This window comes from Delphinus delphis, chromosome 5, assembly GCF_949987515.2.
Source record: "Delphinus delphis chromosome 5, mDelDel1.2, whole genome shotgun sequence".
NCBI classification, from domain to species: domain Eukaryota; kingdom Metazoa; phylum Chordata; class Mammalia; order Artiodactyla; family Delphinidae; genus Delphinus; species Delphinus delphis.
In genome coordinates, this window is record NC_082687.1 from 47,766,641 (window position 1) to 47,785,557 (window position 18,917).

Consider the following 18,917-nt stretch of genomic DNA (forward strand, 5'->3'; position numbering starts at 1 on the left):
GTGCCCAACTTTGATGAATCGCTTGCTTCCTCTCAGAGTGCTTTTACTAATTAAACAGTGTATTTAAAATGCTTTGTCCATCATGAAGTGCATTACAAAGGTCTCAGTCTCTGGGCATCTCTTATCCATAAAAACTCTGAAGCCGGGAAGAAACTTGAAACCAGAAAAGATCGGAGCCAACCCTAGTATTCGAAATGATTGTGGATCTCAAGCTCAAGTTTTGCTTCCAGCCTGATCATGACCAATGGAATAATGTAATTTTACTGTTGAAAGGAAATTAAGAAGGTTCATTGCCTCTAACTCCTTCATTTTACAGATGATAACATAGAAATTAAGAGATTTGGTTGAGATCAGACTCCATCAGTGGCAGAGCTGGGACTAGATACCTTTGAATTCCAGGTCTGCCTTCTTTAAAATTTTCTACCTCTTTGTCTTATCCCAAGTAAAAGCCTTCAGGCACTGATAGCTGAGGCAATAAACAAAGACAAGACCCCATCTTCTATGTCACCACAATGTTTTCAAAATTCAAACATCTCTATACCACTCTCATTATTTTTGCCATGTCCACATCACTGATACTATTATTTTCTTAATATCTGTCTTTTTTTTTTTTTTTGTGGTACGCGGGGCCTCTCACTGCTGTGGCCTCTCCCGTTGCGGAGCACAGGCTCCGGACGCGCAGGCTCAGCGGCCATGGCTCACGGGCCCAGCCGCTCCGCGGCATGTGGGATCTTCCCGGACCAGGGCACAAACCCGTGTCCCCTGCGTCGGCAGGCGGACTCTCAACCACTGTGCCACCAGGGAAGCTCTAATATCTGTCTTTAAATTAAATTATTTTTCTTTAGATACTGACTACATATAGCCACACCCTAAGCAATGATAGCTATGAAATCATGAGTTTGATGTGTTATTTTAGTTTTTTTTCAAATTCATACTGAAACAAAAACATAGATTTATTAGAATGAAAAAGGTTCATCCTCTTGCATACTACCTGTGTAGGGACTTAAATCATACTTTTGGGAACACTGCTCCCACGAACCAAATTTTCACAAAGAAACTCGGGGTGAGATGCTGGATTGGGGGTAGATCACAGCCCTCAGATCCCCTGGAGGAGGCCAGGAAGAATGGAGGGCAAAGAGTCGGGGTCATCAGGGCCAGTGTCAACACCTGTCACTACTTTAGGGAATGTGGCAGCTTCATGAATACTGCTTCTTGGTGGAGGCCAAAACAGGGGAAATGTGGCACAGAAGGGACAGCTGTCCTGACTTACAACCCCTGGGGTAGCAGTGCAGACATGAACAGAGACTGTATTTCTAAGACCATGATGCTAAGCCCTGATGATTGTCCCTAAACATGCTTCGTGTCAGTTTCTGCTTCTCATTCTTTCCTGCAGGGCAGAGTCAAAGTGCCTGGCTTTATAAGCCTATCCTAACTCTTTGAAAGTTACCTTATATAATAAATGTAATTCAGCCTGGGCTGAATTATAACCTGTTCTGGGCTGAGAGAACCACACCTTGACATGAGTGGGGATCTCAGCTCTGAGTCAGACCTACCCTAGACCTCTTGAGGGATGGAGGGACAGTGTTGGAGAGATTTCTGGGGAATAATTAAAAAAAAAGATCAGAGAATCCCCTCTACTGTTTGTCCTGGATGAGGAGAAGTCTCCTTCTCCTCTTCTGAAAATTCTGATCTATAGTGTGAGTGGGTGAGCAGTATCATGTTAGGTCATCAAATCCTTTGACTGAACAACAAAGATATTTCTATTCAGGAGTCAAATCAGAAAGAGGGAAAGAAATCCTGACATCTCTCTGCTATCGGAGTATCTTTAATGCAATTAGCCTTGAGAGTATCAAAAAGATACTGGAGGGCTTCCCTGGTGGCGCAGTGGTTGAGAGTCCGCCTGCCGATGCAGGGGACGCGAGTTCGTGCCCTGGGCCGGGAAGATCCCACATGCCGCGGAGCGGCTGGGCCCGTGAGCCATGGCCGCTGAGCCTGCGCGTCTGGAACCTGTGCTCTGCAACGGGAGAGGCCACAACAGTGAGAGGCCCATGTACCGCAAAAAAAAAAAAAAAAAAAAAAAAAAGATACTGGAAACCCTGAAAACCTGGGGTTTTTCCAGTTGGGGACAACTAGCTGTGTGGCAGTGGGAAGGAGGAGGTATGTGTAGGCTGAGAAGTCAGCCTTTTGTAGCCTCTGACTTTCAACTTAAGGGGCCAAGTTGGGGATCTCAACTCTGAAGTCATCCCTTTGCAAATTCCCCATAGAGAGGGGAGAATCATGTATCGCAGGTGCCATTTACCTGCATGAAGACAGAAAAAGAAGGTTTTTTGGTTGTTCTCTTTAGTATTTCCTCTATGTCTTCAGTATTCCAGTGATGAAAATGAGACATGACCACAGATAAAACAATACTGAAGGGGAAAATAAACCAGAAAAATTGGTATATGCCCTTTTTGAGACTCATCTAGCCTGCAGGTGAAGGCTCAGACCCCTTTGAGGCTCATCAGCCTTGGCACGTAAGGCCTTCCATGCTGCCATTTTCTTGGTTCCAAGGACACGGCAAGAAGGAAGGGAGGAACTTCTTAGGGCCCAAGACAGAGTCCTAACCCTGTTTGCAATGATAAACTTGCAGTGTGCAAGTTTATCATTTTTTATCATGGAAAAATGACTCTCGCTGGGGAGCAGAGAGTCAGTTTCAGGTCACCTGTCTCAACATCTTGACAAAGGGCAGCGACACTATAATTCCTGCAGCCCAAGGACTTGGGGATTTCTGCAGAATCATTAGTTAATTTAGCTTTGCCTCCATGTAATTAATCACCTAGGCAAGGTAGGAACCTGCTTTTGGAGACTGTATTTTATTTACCAAGCTTGAATTTCTCCCAGACTCAGGATCCCAAGGTTTTAGAGTTAAAAACTTTGGAAAGAAAATAATTTCCAAACTTTGATGCCAGTTAGGGGAAGAAGGCAACCTCCAGGTCTTAATCCCCCACCCTCAGGTGCAAGTGGAGCCTCGGCAAAATCCCGTAAGCTCAGCTTTTGTATCCTCCCTCCTCCATGATTTATTTTCTCCCAGCTAGAAATCTCTAGTTGTATGCACTCTTCAACGCTTATCTTTGGATTTTCCAAGTTTCACGAAAGTGCTACTATTTCCAATGTGAACATAGTTACTTTTCTCTTTCACACTTTTTGGATTATCCTTTTCTGTATTGTGTTATAGGCAGGTGCTAAAATGGGTCTTGATTACCTAATCTTTACAGTAATAATCCTCTTGGGAGTCTTGAAGTGTTGTCACAAACATTTTATTTTTTCAAGTTAACAAAACACAAAGTCTAGAAGAGTCAAACTCTTGCTGGTAACCACACTGAGAATTAGGGACCCAACTGTAATAAGAGCAGCCAACGTTTATTTAGTGCTATGTAAGGGACTCTTTATAGACTTGGTCTCATTTAATTCTAAAAAGAATCCTATAAGGCAATTATAGTACGATTATTACCCTCATTTTACAGATGAGGAAAATGCGACACTCAGCGATGAATAAACTTGCCAGGTCATCCACCTAGTAAATGGCATTGGTGAGATCTGAACCAGGCAGTCTGATGCCGAAGTTCGTACTACAAGTAACATGCTTACCCTCCTAGAGCCTGGCTTTGAAATGACGCCATAATTTCACCAAACAGAAATACGGCAAAGTGTTTTTGATGGCCCACTTCATGGACTTTGAGATTTTATGACTTTAACCTAAGTTCACCTTAAATTTTGAGCCCGTGTTCTATCCCTGAAGAGGCCTGTGGGTCTGATGATAAAAGCGCAAGATACTGTGAAATAAAACTCTGTCTCTTACTGGCCGATATTTTTCTTTCCCAGGACCAGAGAACAAGGCATACCGAGGACAATATCAACTTAGTATCCATTATGTGTTCTCCTCATGCAATACTCCTGACTCAACCCACTTCAGGGGGGGAGTTCTAGAACCTTTTCTGAGGAAGACAATGGGTTAGTGCTGATCTGTTCTCACTTTCCCGTTATTATTTTGAACAAAAAGACATGCTCTTCTGAGTCAGAAGATTACAGTAAGTTCAGTCTGGATATGGAATCGGGAATATTCCAACCAGTTTTCCCAGTGAGCCAACAAGCCATAGATTCATTTAGGATATCAGCAGCTGTGCTTACAAGCTAAATTCCACTTTCTCAGTGAAGTATTTCCAAAATCACTTTAGTCATATGTGACTAGTGAAGATATCTGAAGCAGAAAAAAGAAAGTGTTCCGTGGAGACAAAGCCTCTAAATGTAATGAAAGGTGAGACAAAGTATGTGATGGTGTTGCATTGCTACTAGATAACAATACCAATGGTAACTAGCTGATTTTATTACCTTGCCATATATTTTTCAAAGGATATTTTGGAAATATTTTAAAACCAGATTAAGATTTAGGCAGTAAAAGTAAACCAAAGGAGAAATAAAAGTAGGAGAGACAAGAACTTAGAATATTTTTTTTACCTGAAATATTATCTGACAGTTGGAGCTCCTTATGGGAGTTTTACTTGCTGTAAGCAAGCTTAGAGGTTTAGCTTAAGTTTAAAGAATTGGGCACAAAAGAAAAAACGTGAGGGAGGATTTATAATCCATACTCTTGTCAGCCTTGCAGTCCACGTGGACCAAAGATAGGAGCCAGCGTGATGGGAAAAGAGAGATGTGGTGGGATTATGGGAGCTTTGACATGAGAATGAGAGTGAAGAGAAGTGGGTGAATTTGGGACCTACTAAGAGTTCAAACCAACAGTTCTCGGTGATGGAAAGAACACAGAGAAGGAAGGAGGATTGGACTAAAAGATGTTGGTACCATTCACTGTTAGAGGTCAGGCCTGGGCATGTCATGATTTAATATTTGTAAAACTGAGTCTAGGATAGATACAATATTTTTTAGGATTATTGCTTTCTGATATATTTTGGGCCATCTGGAAGAATCTGATCAATAAATGTTTAACGCTCTTTTACTTTTTTTGTTAAATCCTCATTTCCCCCTTTAATATATTTTGAATAGATCATCGAAATATAATGGTCATTAACTTACTATTGTATTACTTACAATACATATATATATTTTTACTCCTAAAATCTTTCTATGTATACTTTAAAAATGATTCTTCCCCCTTTTCTAGGAGTTAATTCATTTTTCAAATCTATATTTATCCTAAGAGTTGGTCTGGAATAAGGAGGTGTTTTGACAGCTGAAAGTCCCTTGCAGGTACGGATGCAGAGAGGATTAGATATCTGTGCCTGCCTGGTGTCATTCCTTTCAGGGTATTTATTAGCACAGTTTGTCCTGAATAAATCTGGAGTCAGACTAGCAAATTAAAGTTCAAAGGCCTTCACCCATTTTCACAATTAAGAGTCCTTCTCTTTGTAATGGAAAGCACAGGACAGCATAAGACCAGGGGCCACTTGGATTTTATAGACAAAAGAGAATACCCAGTCTGCAACAAGCCGAGTGACTACAATTTTAAAGTTTGCATATGTAGGAATCGGGGACGATTCGAGTATCACTTGGTGTGCAGTATCAGTTTATCCCTTAAGCGTTCACACAGCACCGTTCAGTGCAGTTCAGGATGTCGCAAACATACTGTAGTCACGGCTTCCACCCTTGAAGAGCGCTGATTTAATAACCCAGACGATCCTTATTTAACACATCACATCTCTCTCTCTTTTCCTTTAAAAGCAAAACAAAAACTGAAAAACGAAAATGAAAACCCGTTTCTTCTGCACAACCGCTTTCGGATGGCTGCGGCTACCACCTGCTTCTCCTCCCATCGGGAAGCTCCACCCCTCAGGCCCAGCTGGCAGCCCTGGGAGTTTGACAACATCCCATGTGGCTCATGTCCACAGCAGGTCTGGAGGCCGTAGGTCCTTCCCAACTTTTCATTCCTACGAATTCAGCTAGGATGGGTTCAGTGGAAGGAAGACGTGACTTCGGGTCACTCAGGAGAACTGAATTTGAATCCTAGCCTGGTCACTCAAGCGAGGACTTAAGTCACTAAACCTCTCTGTGCCTGTTTTGTCACCTACAGCAGAGATACACACACCATCCAGCTCACCTCGCTGGAATGTTCTGGAGATTAGATGGAGGGCTACCTGTGCCAGTCACGAGCCCAGTTCTTAGAACACGTATATTCTCAGTAAGCCCCATATGAACGTGAATCTCATTCCTTCTGCCTTGGATAATTCTAATAAACAATTTTTGTGGTATGATAAGCCAACAACAACAACAACAAAACCCCTGGAAGATTGTCTCTCTTGTGTTCAGTTTATAATGAAGAGAGCTTAAAGTCAGAGTAGCTAAATGACATGGTCTGTCAGTGACAACGGCCAACCGGAAACCAGGTATAAACCGGTCTACGTGTTACCAGTCCTGAACTCCCTACAGTTTACGTACATGGATTCCTGCCAGTTGAATATTCTTAAGTATAATTCTGAACACGTTCTGCCTCTGATCAAAAGCCTTTGGTGACTATCAATGGCTTGTCAAGTAAAGTAAGTTGCCTCATCCTGTTACTCAGGGTCCTCTAACACTTGTCCTGAAATCTTCATTCCGGCTTCTTCTGCAATATCTTCCTCCACACTCCATCCTGGGATCCACAGGCTACTTGCCATGCTGGGTACACGCGACACTGTAAACTCCACAAGGGTGGCGACTGTCTCATTCATGGCCAAATCTTCACTGTCTAGCCAGATGCCTGACTCACGAGCTCAGTAAGAGTTCGTTGAAGATGACGGGCAGACTTCATTATGATAAACACAGTAACAATAGCAATCACAATAGCAAAATAATAACAATAATGATGATGCTGCTGATGGTGGTAAATAATAGCAAAATAACAAGCACAGACATCAACAGAGTCATAGCTCAACAGTCACTATGCTGTACATAGACCCTCGCCAGGTCTCTCTGGTGAGGGTGTGGTGAGTAGTGAGATCAGTTACAGGGGTATTTAGTTTCTTATCTCAATTAAACTTTTTAATAACCCCATCATTTGGAGACTACCCTTATCCCATTTTATTGGTGAGAAGACCAAGGCTCAGAGAGATTAAATAGCTTCCCTGGTACTGGCTGATTGCCTCTTTCATACATTTATCCAACAAGTGTCATTTCAAGTCTACCATGTGTCAGGCTCTGTCTCAGGGGTTGGGGATGTAACCTACATCCTCCCGTTTGTGAGCAACGTCCTTGCTTTCATGGAGCTGACAGTCTAGTGGCAGAAAGCAGACACCTACTCACCAAATAAATGAGATGATGTCAGCAAGTGGTAAGTGATTAAAAGGAAAGTAAAGCAGGATGAAGGGATCCATGGCGATGCGATTACTGTTTCAGAGAGGGGTATGAGGAAAGGCTCCTGAGGAGATGACAGCTGCACAAAGTCCTTCCTGATGACAAGGAGCGAGCCACTGAAGACCCAGCAGGAAAATGTTTCAGGCAGAGGGAATGTTAAGTGCAAAGGCCCTGGGGCAAGAGTGTCTGCGGTCTGTTCAAGAAGCCGTAAGATTGCAGTGTGTTTGCTGGTGAAAGTGGAAGCAGGTGAGAGCATTGAGGCAGGGCGGGTTCCGAGTGTGCTGAGCACCGCAGGCATGACACAGACTTCAGCTCTTACTCTGATTCAGAAGGGCAAGCGAATGGAGTGTTAGAGCTGAGGAGGGACAGGATCTGTCCCGGGTTTTGAAAAGGGTCGCTCCGGCAAGGGTGTGGTGAGTAGTGAGATCAGTTACAGGGGTATTAAAGTCCCACATGTGAGAGAGGACCGAGGGGTGAGAGGAAACTGGGTTCTGAGGGACCAGATGCAGCGTATGTGAGAGAATGAAAGAAGTCTAGGATTATCCCACAGTTTCTGAGGGAGGACTGGATGGAGGGGTGAGGAAATCAGTAATTCATCTGATCCGTATGACATCTGAAATGCCTAAGAGCCACCCAAGTGGAGACCATGAGTTAGCTGACAGCTGGGTGTCGACATGTCTTTAGTTCAATGAAACAAAACAGGGACAGAATTTTACATCTCCGGGCTATCAGCATGTGGATGGCATTTTTTTAAAAATTTATTTTGTATTTTTTTTTACATCTTTATTGGAGTATAACTGCTTTGAAATGGTGTGTTAGTTTCTGCTTTATAACAAAGTGAATCAGTTATACATATGTTCCCATATCTCTTCCCTCTTGCGTCGCCCTCCCTCCCACCCTCACTATCCCACCCCTCTAGGTTGTCACAAAGCACCGAGCTGATCTCCCTGTGCTATGCGGCTGCTTCCCACTAGCTATCTATTTTACGTTTGGTTTAAGTCACGAGATGTGATGAGGTCATCTCAGGAGTGAGTGTGGGGAGAAGAGGAGAGCGTGCGTGTGGAGAGCTGGGGGAGAGGAAGACAGTGTTGGCCCTGGGGTGCTCCAGTGTAGGAAGGTGAGGGGGTGAAGTAAGGTGACAGACACGGAGAAGGAGCAGTGTGACGAACCAAGAGAGACTGTCCTGGAGGTCAAGTGGAAACAGTGCTTCAAAATGAGGGCAGTGACCATCCGTGTCAAATGCTGCTGCTAGGTCGGGTATGCCAGGACTAAGAATTAACCCTCAGAGCTGGCAGTGTGGAGGGTACCAGATACCCCGACCAGAGCAATTTCCGTGCTTGCAACTGCCGGCTGGATTCTGCACCCAGGTATGTGCAGCACACAGGTGCCTGAATCTCCCCTGCCCTGTCTTCTCCTCGGGCTGCAATTCCCTTCATCTCCTACAACTCAGTTCATGTGCTCCCTCTATCATGAAACCTTCCCTAATCCCGCCAGTCAAATCTAACTCCCATAACATTTACCTTGTTTTTGAATTATTTATTGGTGACTATGTCTGGATACTTGTTGAATGGACAAGTCCTTGGATTAGAGAAATATGCTATGTGAACTCATACAGAAGAAGACAACATGCTCAACAAAAGTGCAGTATGATTACTGCCGCTATGAAGGCAGCACAAGAGTCTCTAAAACAAAAACATCTGCAGATAGTCACCTGTGAGCACAGTGTCACAGGGTACTGCCTAGTCTGCTGGGCTGATGGTGGAGCAGTGCGGCGATGCTGGAGCTTAAAGAAGACCCAGTGGTGGTTTAAAGGATTTGGGCTCTGGGCCCAGCTTTACCACTGGGCGGTGTAACCTTGGGTGAGTCACTCCAAACTTCTGGGACGCAGTTTCTTCACCCTTGAAATGAATCGCTTGTATCACATCTGCTCAAAGATCCTCCCACCCACCCTGGTTCATTCTCAGATCAGAAACCGAGTGGTGTTAAGAGTTACTTGTGTCCTTTCTTTTTACTCAAACTGTAACATCTCAGAGGACAGGTCTTACGCTTATTAATACTTCTTTGCATCAAGCACCAGGTCCTGGTGGCTGCACAATAAATATTCTTCGATTTAATAGATCATAAGGGATGAATCCCCTTGGGTCTATGAAATGTACACTGGCCATGTTCAGTGATCTCCCTCTGACCTGTCACACCTTCCTCTCAAGTCAATCAATCTTTCCTTCATTCATTTACCCTGGAGTTCTTACTGGGGGCCATATTCCCTAGAACTATAAAGTTCTGGTCCATGACCCAGCTCTGTCACTAATTTTGTGTCTCTTAGCCCTGCTGGCTTTGAGTTGAGGAAATCAAGACACATGGTCGAAAACACAAGCCAGAACAGTGGAACAGGGCTGTCTTGGATAATCTAGCCGATGAAACTGAGGGACTTGGAAAAAGTAGTAGGTTACGCCACATTAGGGAGTCTCTTGCATGCCAAGCTCAGAATTTGCGTTCAGTATATTGATCCACCATGTCTACGGTATCCTGGAGGGGGCAGAGGGTGGAGGAAGGGAAACCAGTTAGAAGACTGAGAAAGTAGTGCAGGTGGTGGGTGAGGTCTGAACGAGGAAAGGGAAGAGATGGGGCCACTGCCTCAAGCCTGTTCTTGGATGGCACCTTTGTTAGGGACAGACCTGAGGACCCGAAGTCAACACCCACTCTCCTCCAGGTACCGAGTCCATTCTTGAGATATTCCCTGCATGCTGGCAGCATGGAAAGTATCAGACAGAAAGTGGGGATGAGGCAGAAAGTAAAGACAGAAAGCACACATCTAAACACAGCGTGCTGAGTACTGGCCGGAGGTACAAACAGGGCGCTAATGGGGACGGGGCTACGCAGAGGAAGCTATGCTTGGACTGCGAGTGCCGGATTCCCTCCTTTTGCCTCTGCAGATCCACTCTCCACCTTTCTCCACTTTGCTCTCTGACTTGCCCTCCAGGAGGCTGAACAGTATGCACCACAATGGGCTTCCTTGTCCTTGGCTTCTGGCTGCATATCAGAGTAGGGGGGGAGAGGGAGGGCAGAGTATAGATTCCCTTCACTCCCAGAGGTTAACCTTGAGTTAGTTGTGCCCCTCCCCCAAGAGTCCCGACTCCTCCCAGGGTGGTCTATTCTACGAGACCCTCCTTCTGGGTTCTGGTTACTATTCTCTCCTCCTAGGTCTGACTCATGACAGCTCTGCAATTATGATGCCCTGTGGTTTTCTTATACACCACCAGCTGTACCTTTGTAATTCATTCCTTTAGCCCAGTTTGATTGCATCTCTCTCTCTTGTTGGGACTCTCACTGATACTGGGCCTTTGAAATAAGAATTTGCAATTCTTTGGAACCTTGTCCCTTAGTAAACTGTGAGCTCTTCCATGAGGAGTTATGTCTTGTTAATCTGAGCTCTGTTTCTCCCCACCTCCACTGTGTACCAGAGTTTCCATTCGTAATGGTTGTTTATCAGTTATTTGTTAAAAGATGTTAATTTCTCCTCGGTCACAGCCATTTCTTTGACCCCAGCTGGTGCTGTGTGGCTCAGTCCCAAATACTCCCCTCTGAGTCCGTGGCCCCTGGCAAGATGACTCAGGTGAGGGCCTAACGCTCCATTTTCCCCTTCATCTGCTGGCTGCTCTCACCTCACTGTTTCTTAATCAAGAGGCCAAATGTTCCTACTAAGGCCTTTTCCTGCCCAATGCCCTGAAGTTTCCAGACTTCACCTCAATGTCAGAGGCATGTGACCTCAGAAAAGACCCTAAATCTCTCTCTATCATAATTTCCAAGACCGCAAAATCAAGATAAAAATAATACTAACTTTACAGGGCTGCTGGGAGAATAAAAACAAACGTGACATTCCACAAAAGTTGTTGTCTTTCCCATGAAATATATCAGTGACTCTGAAGAATAAGCACATTCTCTCCACCACCCCCCCCCCCCCGCCCTACTTTCTTTGACTGTTTCCATGAGGTAAACACTGCATTAATACATCGAGCAAAATCATAATAACAACTGATATTTCCTGAGTACTTACTCTCTGCCGGGAACTATTCTAGGCACTTTATATGTCATTTCATTTCATCTCCACAAGAACCATGTAGGATACAGCTTTCTTTATCCCTATTTTACAGATGAGGAAAAATAAGGGCACCCTGATGAAGTAATTTGCCCAAGGTCAGGAGCCAGAACTGAAACCTAGGAAGCTCAACCCAAAGCCTTTGCTTAACCAGTCTCATTGGTTTACATAGATGAAGACGTACGTGAAGACAAATGATAAAGACTGGCCACAATTAATGAACTATCATGGGGAAATCATTAAGAGACTAAAAGTGAAGTTTGCACTTGTGGAAATTCTTAGGAATTATAATTCAGCTAGGTGTTGCACTCCAACATTCAAACTTAATCCGTTGTGTTTGGTCAACTGAACGTCATACTTAGCACCTCAGTGTCATCAAGGCCACGTGTTCTAGCCAGAGACTCACCTGAACTTAGCGCATGCTCCACTTCCTGCATGATCACCCCGGGGGGGGCAGTGGTGGTCTCCGTGTCTATCAGCATACAGGTCACTCTGGGGGGCACAGTTGCTTGGGCCGTGGTCCCGGTGGGCACTGGCTCGGCAGGGGCATGTGAAGTGGCTACGTGGCCAGAGATGTGCTCCTCCGCTGGGGGCTCTGATGTGGTTAGAGCTCCTGTGGGCTTGGTGCTGGCCTCAGCGGAGTTACGGTTGGTGCTCACAGGGGCAGAGGGAACCTCCTCTGGTGGTGAGGTTGATGGGGGTGAAGGTGATGAGGCTGGCGCTTGAGGGGAGGTGAGTGCGGGAGACTCAACGGGGGGCTGCGACCCTGTAGCTGCCGCCCCGGCCTCGGGAGTGTCTGAAGTGTGTTCCTCGAGCGTAGGTGTTAAGTGGACCCCACCGCTTGTTGGTGAGGCGGCTGTGTCTGTGCCCTCCCAGTTGGAGGCTGGGCTGGTGGGTTCCTCTTCTCTGGGCTCTGTGGAGACGTTCTTGGCGGATGGAGATGTCCGGGCCGATGCTGTATCTGGGAGGACCGAGCTGCTGGGTGTTCCACCGGTAGGGGAGGCGGGAGGGCTTTGCGGAGAGAAGGCCGTTGGTGGGCTGCTCTTTGCCGGAAGAGAAACAGGCGAGAGGGCTGATTCAGACGCGCTCTGTAGCCTCAGTCCTGTAGAAGAGCCAGTACAAAGGTGGTTAATGTGTGAAAACCTGCGCGGCGAGGCCGTTTTACAGTATTTTCACGTCTTTCTCATTTTACACTGTGCCTCTGTAACTGTGAAGGTGACTTTAAAAATAGTTTCTTCCCACTGTTGCTCTCTCCTCCCTTGGTGACTATCAGTAGGAACCAGCCTGAAGGCTCTGCAGGAGCAATTAGTGGATCGGTCAACACAAGTCCAGCCAGTACACAGCATGAACTAACCTTGTCTTCTGCTTGCTGAAAGCCAGGCCCTTAAAAACCGAGACACTCTGCGGAATTGATTTTATGAGAATTGGTCTGGACAGTCGAGGGAGCTGTTGCACAATGCTTGCGGGGATGCCCAGCCTGTGTGATGGGCGTGGGGAAAAGGCATGGTTGGTGAGTGCAAAGCCAACCACTCACTGATTGGCTCGTCCCTGTCAGAGGAGCTCATTGATTGGCTGTTCCCTGCCGTAGGAGCTCACTGATTGGCTGCTCCCTGTTAGGGTTGTGAGCTCCGCAACCTTGTACAGGGATGCAAGGGTTATGGGCTTGTCCACCGGGGTGAATAAAGCTGTGAGCGCATTTCCTGTGGAGGAGTAAAGGGGGAGGTCCCAGATTAAAAGCTGACAGGAAGAAGGAATCTGAAGTTTGTAAATATTTTCTTAGACTCGAACCTAGTTCTCCCAAATTCTAGCCTGGTGTCTTTACCATCATGTCATTTTGCCAAATATTCTCTTTCATATTTTGTAAAATTTAGAGTTAGTTTCCTTTCTTCATTCCTCCCTACCTCCATTTACCCATTCAGTTTCATTCATTCATTTATTCATTCAAGTATTTAATAAATGGCTTCTATGTACTAGCACTCTGCTAGACCCTGAGTTTATGATTTCACTTTTTATGTAACACATCTCTTGATTGCCTCTCCACACCCCTTACCATTCCCCAACTAGCTTTTCCTCTAGTCATTTCCATCTCAGTGGATGGCAAGACCTATCAGTTACTCAGTTGAGAAAACCCAGATATCATCCTTAATGCATCTCTTTCCCTCACTGCCCCTCCTCCATCCAATCCATCAGCAAATCATGATGACTCTACCTTAAAAAGATATCCCGATCCAATCTCTGCTCATCACCTCCGTTATTATCTCAACATCACCTGAGCCACCAGTCACTTGTCTAGACAACTGCCACAGTCTGTTTTTTGTTTTTGTTTTTTTTTTTTTTTTTGCGGTACGCAGGCCTCTCGCTGTTGTGGCCTCTCCCGTTGCGGAGCACAGGCTCCGGACGCGCGGGCTCAGCGGCCATGGCTCACGGGCCCAGCCGCTCCGCGGCATGCGAGATATTCCCGGACCGGGGCACGAACCCGTGTCCCCCGTATCGGCAGGCGGACTCTCAACCACTGCGCCACCAGGGAAGCCCTGCCACAGTCTCTTAATTGGTCTTCTAGCTTCCAGATTTCTTCCTTTCAGTCTACTTTTCACATGGCAGCCAGTATAATATTTTAAAGTGGCAAATCAGATTAACTGACCAAAACCTTCCCAAGGTTGTGCTTAGAACAAAATCCAAAACTACTCCCCTATGTCATCATCCCATGTTCTCATCATCATTCTAGTTGATCTCTACTCAAATGTCAGCTCCTCCTCAGAGGAGCCTTCCCCAGACAGTCCTAACCAAAGTCATTCCTACTCCTTCCCCTTGCTTATTTTTTAAAAGATTTTTTGATTGTTAAAATATACATAACATTTTAACCATTTTTAAGTGTACAGTGCATTGGCCCTAAGTACCTTTTCACTATTGTTCAACCGTCACCACCATCCATCTCCAGAACTTTTTCATCTTCCCAAACTGAAATCCTGTACCCATTAAACAATAACTCTCTATTCTTCCCTTTCCCCAGCTCCTGGAAACCACTATTCTACTTTCTATCTCTACGAATATGACTGCTTTAGGTACCTCATATAAATAGAATCGTACGATGTTTGTCCTTTTGTTTCTGACTTATTTCACTTATTCGCAAAATATTGTCAAGGTTCATCCATGTTACAGCACATAGCCAGAATTTCCTTGCTTTCTAAGGCGAAATAATATTCCGTTGTATGTATACACCACATTTTGTTTATCCATTCATCCACTGATGGCCACTTGGGTTTCTTCCATCTTTTGCCTATTGTGAATTATGCTGCTCTGAATATGTGTACACAAATATCTGTCTGAGACCATGCTTTCAATTGTTTGGGGTCTATATACTCAAAAGTGGAATTGGTGGTTCATATGGTAATTTTACGTTTAATTTTTTGAGGAACTGTCACACCCTTTGCTCATTTTTATTTTTCATAAAATAAATAAAATAAAAGTTTCTTCTTGAAACTACATATTATTTATTTGCCTAATTTACCTCTCTTCTACCAGAATGTAAGCTCCATGAGGGCACAGGGACCTGGTCTTATTTATTGCTGTTTCCTCCAAGCCTAGAAGAGTGCCTAGGTCATCATAATTGCTCAATAAGTACTTGAGGAAAGGAGGAAGGAAGGGGGGAAGGAAGGAAGGAAGAGAGGGAGGGAGGGAGGAAGGAAGGAGAGAGGAAAGGAGAGAGTAAGGGAGATAAGGAGGGAGGTAAAGAGGGAGCGTGGAAAAATGAATTAACTTAGGAACTTTATTTAAAACAATACCCCAGTATTTCTCTACTCCCTTCAACACATCACTTAGTATGGCCACATCCATCATAGCTGCCTGGGGGCTGGCTGCCTACCTGGTGTTATTTGAAGGCAGGAAACTTGCTTACAATGTCAACCTCTGTCCTTCCACCACAACATACACTGATGCCTGATGTCTTGTTAGGTCTTCAACTATTTAACTCTCCAAACTCTGAGGAGATTTCCTTGGGGGTAGCATATAGGTAACAGCCAAACATGATCAAGATTCATAAGGGAAAAAAAAATGGGCCAGATTTTCGCACAGAGGAAGGGAGAAAAGAGGAATGCAGAGGGATGTAAGCATTTGGGATAAGATCTGCTCACTTCTTCATTCATCTGCATGACAGACTCAGTAGCTGATGGAAAATTGTGCTATAGAATTTAACCTGAAAACAGAGTTTTCTCAATATTTAACTGAATTTAACACTTGGATGGTTATCAAAATGATTGGTTTATTTTTTTTTTCTGAGAGGAAGTTACATTTTAATCAGTAAGTATCACGACAGAGGGACTTTTGTTAGCTAATTCATGATATCTGTGTATAAAGCGACAGTTTCCATCCATCTATGGGATCCTGAAAAGTTCTCTGTGTACTGACTGTATTTTCCAGTGGCTTATCATTTTAGCGATGTTGCGTGTTCATTTCTGATGGGCTTTCACCTGACCCCTGCCAAGCTGATTGGTTCAATTTTATTTAAAGGTGTTGGTCAAGACCGTAAACTACAGGAAAGTTACTCTCCTAGTAAACTGGGGGCACACCTCCCAAATTAAGCCACATAATAGTCTATGTTTCTGTGGTTGACTTTTGGGAGCTGTGAAGTGTCAACAATTTCAGGATGAATATAGGTCAAGAGGTCTTTGAAATATGGACAAAACAACAGTTGGGACAAATATTATGAAAATATCAAATCTTCATATGTGACCTTAGAGCATACTGGCTTTGCATCCTGGTAGCTCTCATAGCTCATTAAAGATTCTGAGGCCAAAAAAAAAGAGACAATGTTTAACTACTGTTTCTAGTATCATATAATAGGTGGGCAGATGGAGGTAGAGCCTTAGTCTGGCAGCTGAGTCAGAGTCTTTGGAATTCTGGGATGAATGAAGAATGAGTCATATGCAAAGGAGCAAGACTTCATTCATTCATTCAAGCTTTTATTGAGTAACTTCTATGTCCATGGCCTTACCCTCAAAGAGTTCACTATCTAACAGAACAGAAAGGACACACAACTTTCTGTAATATGATGTGATAAGCATCTTATGGAATTACAAGCAAGTTGCACTGGGAGCCCCAAGGCAAGATGAATAAATATTGTATGGGGACTGTGGAATGCAAAAATATACAAAGTCATTTTCAAATGACATTTAGAAAAGTCACAGAAGAGATGACATTTGAGTTGGTTCTGAAAGGATGAGACTACACAAGATGCCATTAAAGTGTATGATATTCAGGGCGACACCTGCATTGTCATTTCCAGTGGAGCTAAAAGCTGTACTATGGAAATCATTATAGTGCTGAAAATGAAATGCTGCAAGAATTAGTTTTGTGGCTGGAGACATCCATTTTCTTGTTTAATTCTGACTCATATACTTTTATAACTCCTACCCTTCCTGCTTCCAAAGAGGACTGACGTGGTCATTCCCGTGGCTACCTATTTAGTACTCATTTAAAGTACTTTGCAGTCTCGTTCAGATAATTGCGACTCCTAACAAACAGCAATGCATAGAAATTGTGGGACAACGCTGCTCATCTTCACTTGGACAAGGCATTAAAAGCCTCTGCTTTGCCTGTTCGATGATACATTCCATATTGCTCTGAGTACATGAGGGTTGGTCTTCATGAAGATATCCAAGGCTCAGGCACCATGAAGATATCCAAGGCTCAGGCACCACGACTTTCATCATGAAGATATCCAGGCTCAGGCGCCATGAAGATATCCAAGGCTCAGGTGCCATGACTTTCATCATGAAGATATCCAAGGCTCAGGTGCCATGACTTTCATCATGAAGATATCCAAGGCTTAGGCACCATGAAGATATCATCCAAGGCTCAGGCACCATGACTTTCATCACGAAGATATCCAAGGCTCAGGCGCCATGAAGATATCCAAGGCTCAGGTGCCATGACTTTCATCATGAAGATATCCAAGGCTCAGGTGCCATGACTTTCATCATGAAGATATCCAAGGCTTAGGCACCATGAAGATATCATCCAAGGCTCAGGCACCATGACTTTCATCACGAAGATATCCAAGGCTCAGGTGCCATGACTATCCTAGAGAATGCTTGCTGTCCTAGTTGGCTCAGGCTGCCAGAAAAAAGTACCATAGACTAGGTGGCTTTAACAATAGAAATTTGCTTCTCACAGTTTGGAGGCTGAGAAGTCTGATGTGGGCCAGTTCAGGTTCTTGTGAGAGCTCTCTGTTCCTGGCTTGTAAGTGGCAACCTTCTAGCTGTGACCTCACATGGCCTTTCCTTGGTATGTGCTTGGGGGAGGGGGTGGTGAAGAAAGCCCTCTGGTGTCTCTTCTAATAAGAACACTAATCTCATGATGTGGGCCCCGCCCTCATCTAACCCTAATTACTTCCAAAAACTCCATCTCCAAATGCCATCCCATTGGTTTCAACATTGAGAATCACTGAGATAGCCTGAGGAAATATCATTTCTGCTTTATCATAGGTAGAACCCGTGTTTCCACAGGACTACAAAATTGATTAACTCAAACAGCTAAGGATATATCCCAGGATTTCAAAAAAATTTTTAGAGCTAGAGAGGGTCTAAGTGATGCATGATTATAGCCCCTCATTTGATAAATGAGGGAAGAGACACAGGGAGGGGAAGTGATGTAATTGACCTTACACATCTAAGAGAAGAAGTTGGGCAGTGTTGCCTGGAAAGAATCATGTAGAGACAGGGTCAGAATTAGAATTCCCCACCGGCACAGTGTGCCCAGCCTCAAAAAGGCCGGTAGAACGTACTTTAGCAACCACCATTATAGAATAAGCAAGGAGGAGCCCATGTGAGACTGCACAGCTAAAGAAGTTAAAATAATGTACCAACAAGGACCTACTGTATAGCACAGGGAACTATACTCAACATTTTGTAATAACCTATAAGGGAAACGCATCTGAAAAAGAATAGGCATATGTATAACTGAATCACTTAGCTGTACACCTGAAACTAACACAATATTGTAAATCAACTATACTTCCAAAAAGTCATTAAAGGTAAACAAAACCAACCCCCCCAAAAAATAATGTAGTGCCCCATACACCTTCCCACCCAAAGTACAGCTACTTTCTGAAGAAAAGAATTAGTTCTAATATTTCCTTGAGAAAATGGCAGAGTAAATAGAATAAAGAAATTCAACCCATTAACCGCTAAATTAGAGGTGACTTTACCAGACATGGTGTCCGTGCCCAGGCAGTGACAGGCTCACGTGCCTGAAATGGAGTGACTCAAAGAAGGAAATCTCTCAGACTTGGCCCAAATGAGAGATCTAGGGGTATAAGGGCCAACTTAATCTGAAATTCCTCCTTGTAAATTTACAAATGGAAGTCTTTCCTGAAGTTTGGTCAAATTAAAGCTTTTATGTTGTAAGCATAGCTGCCAGATTGTTGCTCAGAAGAAAAGCAGATGCTTAGGTGGATAGAAAACTATTTGTTTCCATGTGTACTATCCTTTGATATGTGAAAAAA

The 18,917-nt window shown here is 44.2% G+C and overlaps 1 protein-coding gene across 1 annotated transcript in view; it reads right to left on the reverse strand.

The window, feature by feature from the left end:
• Nucleotides 1-18,917, reverse strand: part of PARM1 (prostate androgen-regulated mucin-like protein 1) — a 97,956-nt gene that overhangs the window by 20,737 nt on the left and 58,302 nt on the right. The window contains exon 2 of the mRNA XM_060011697.1: nt 11,823-12,518. Within this exon, the coding sequence (XP_059867680.1) occupies nt 11,823-12,518 (696 nt within the window). The remainder of the gene's footprint in view (nt 1-11,822; nt 12,519-18,917) is intronic.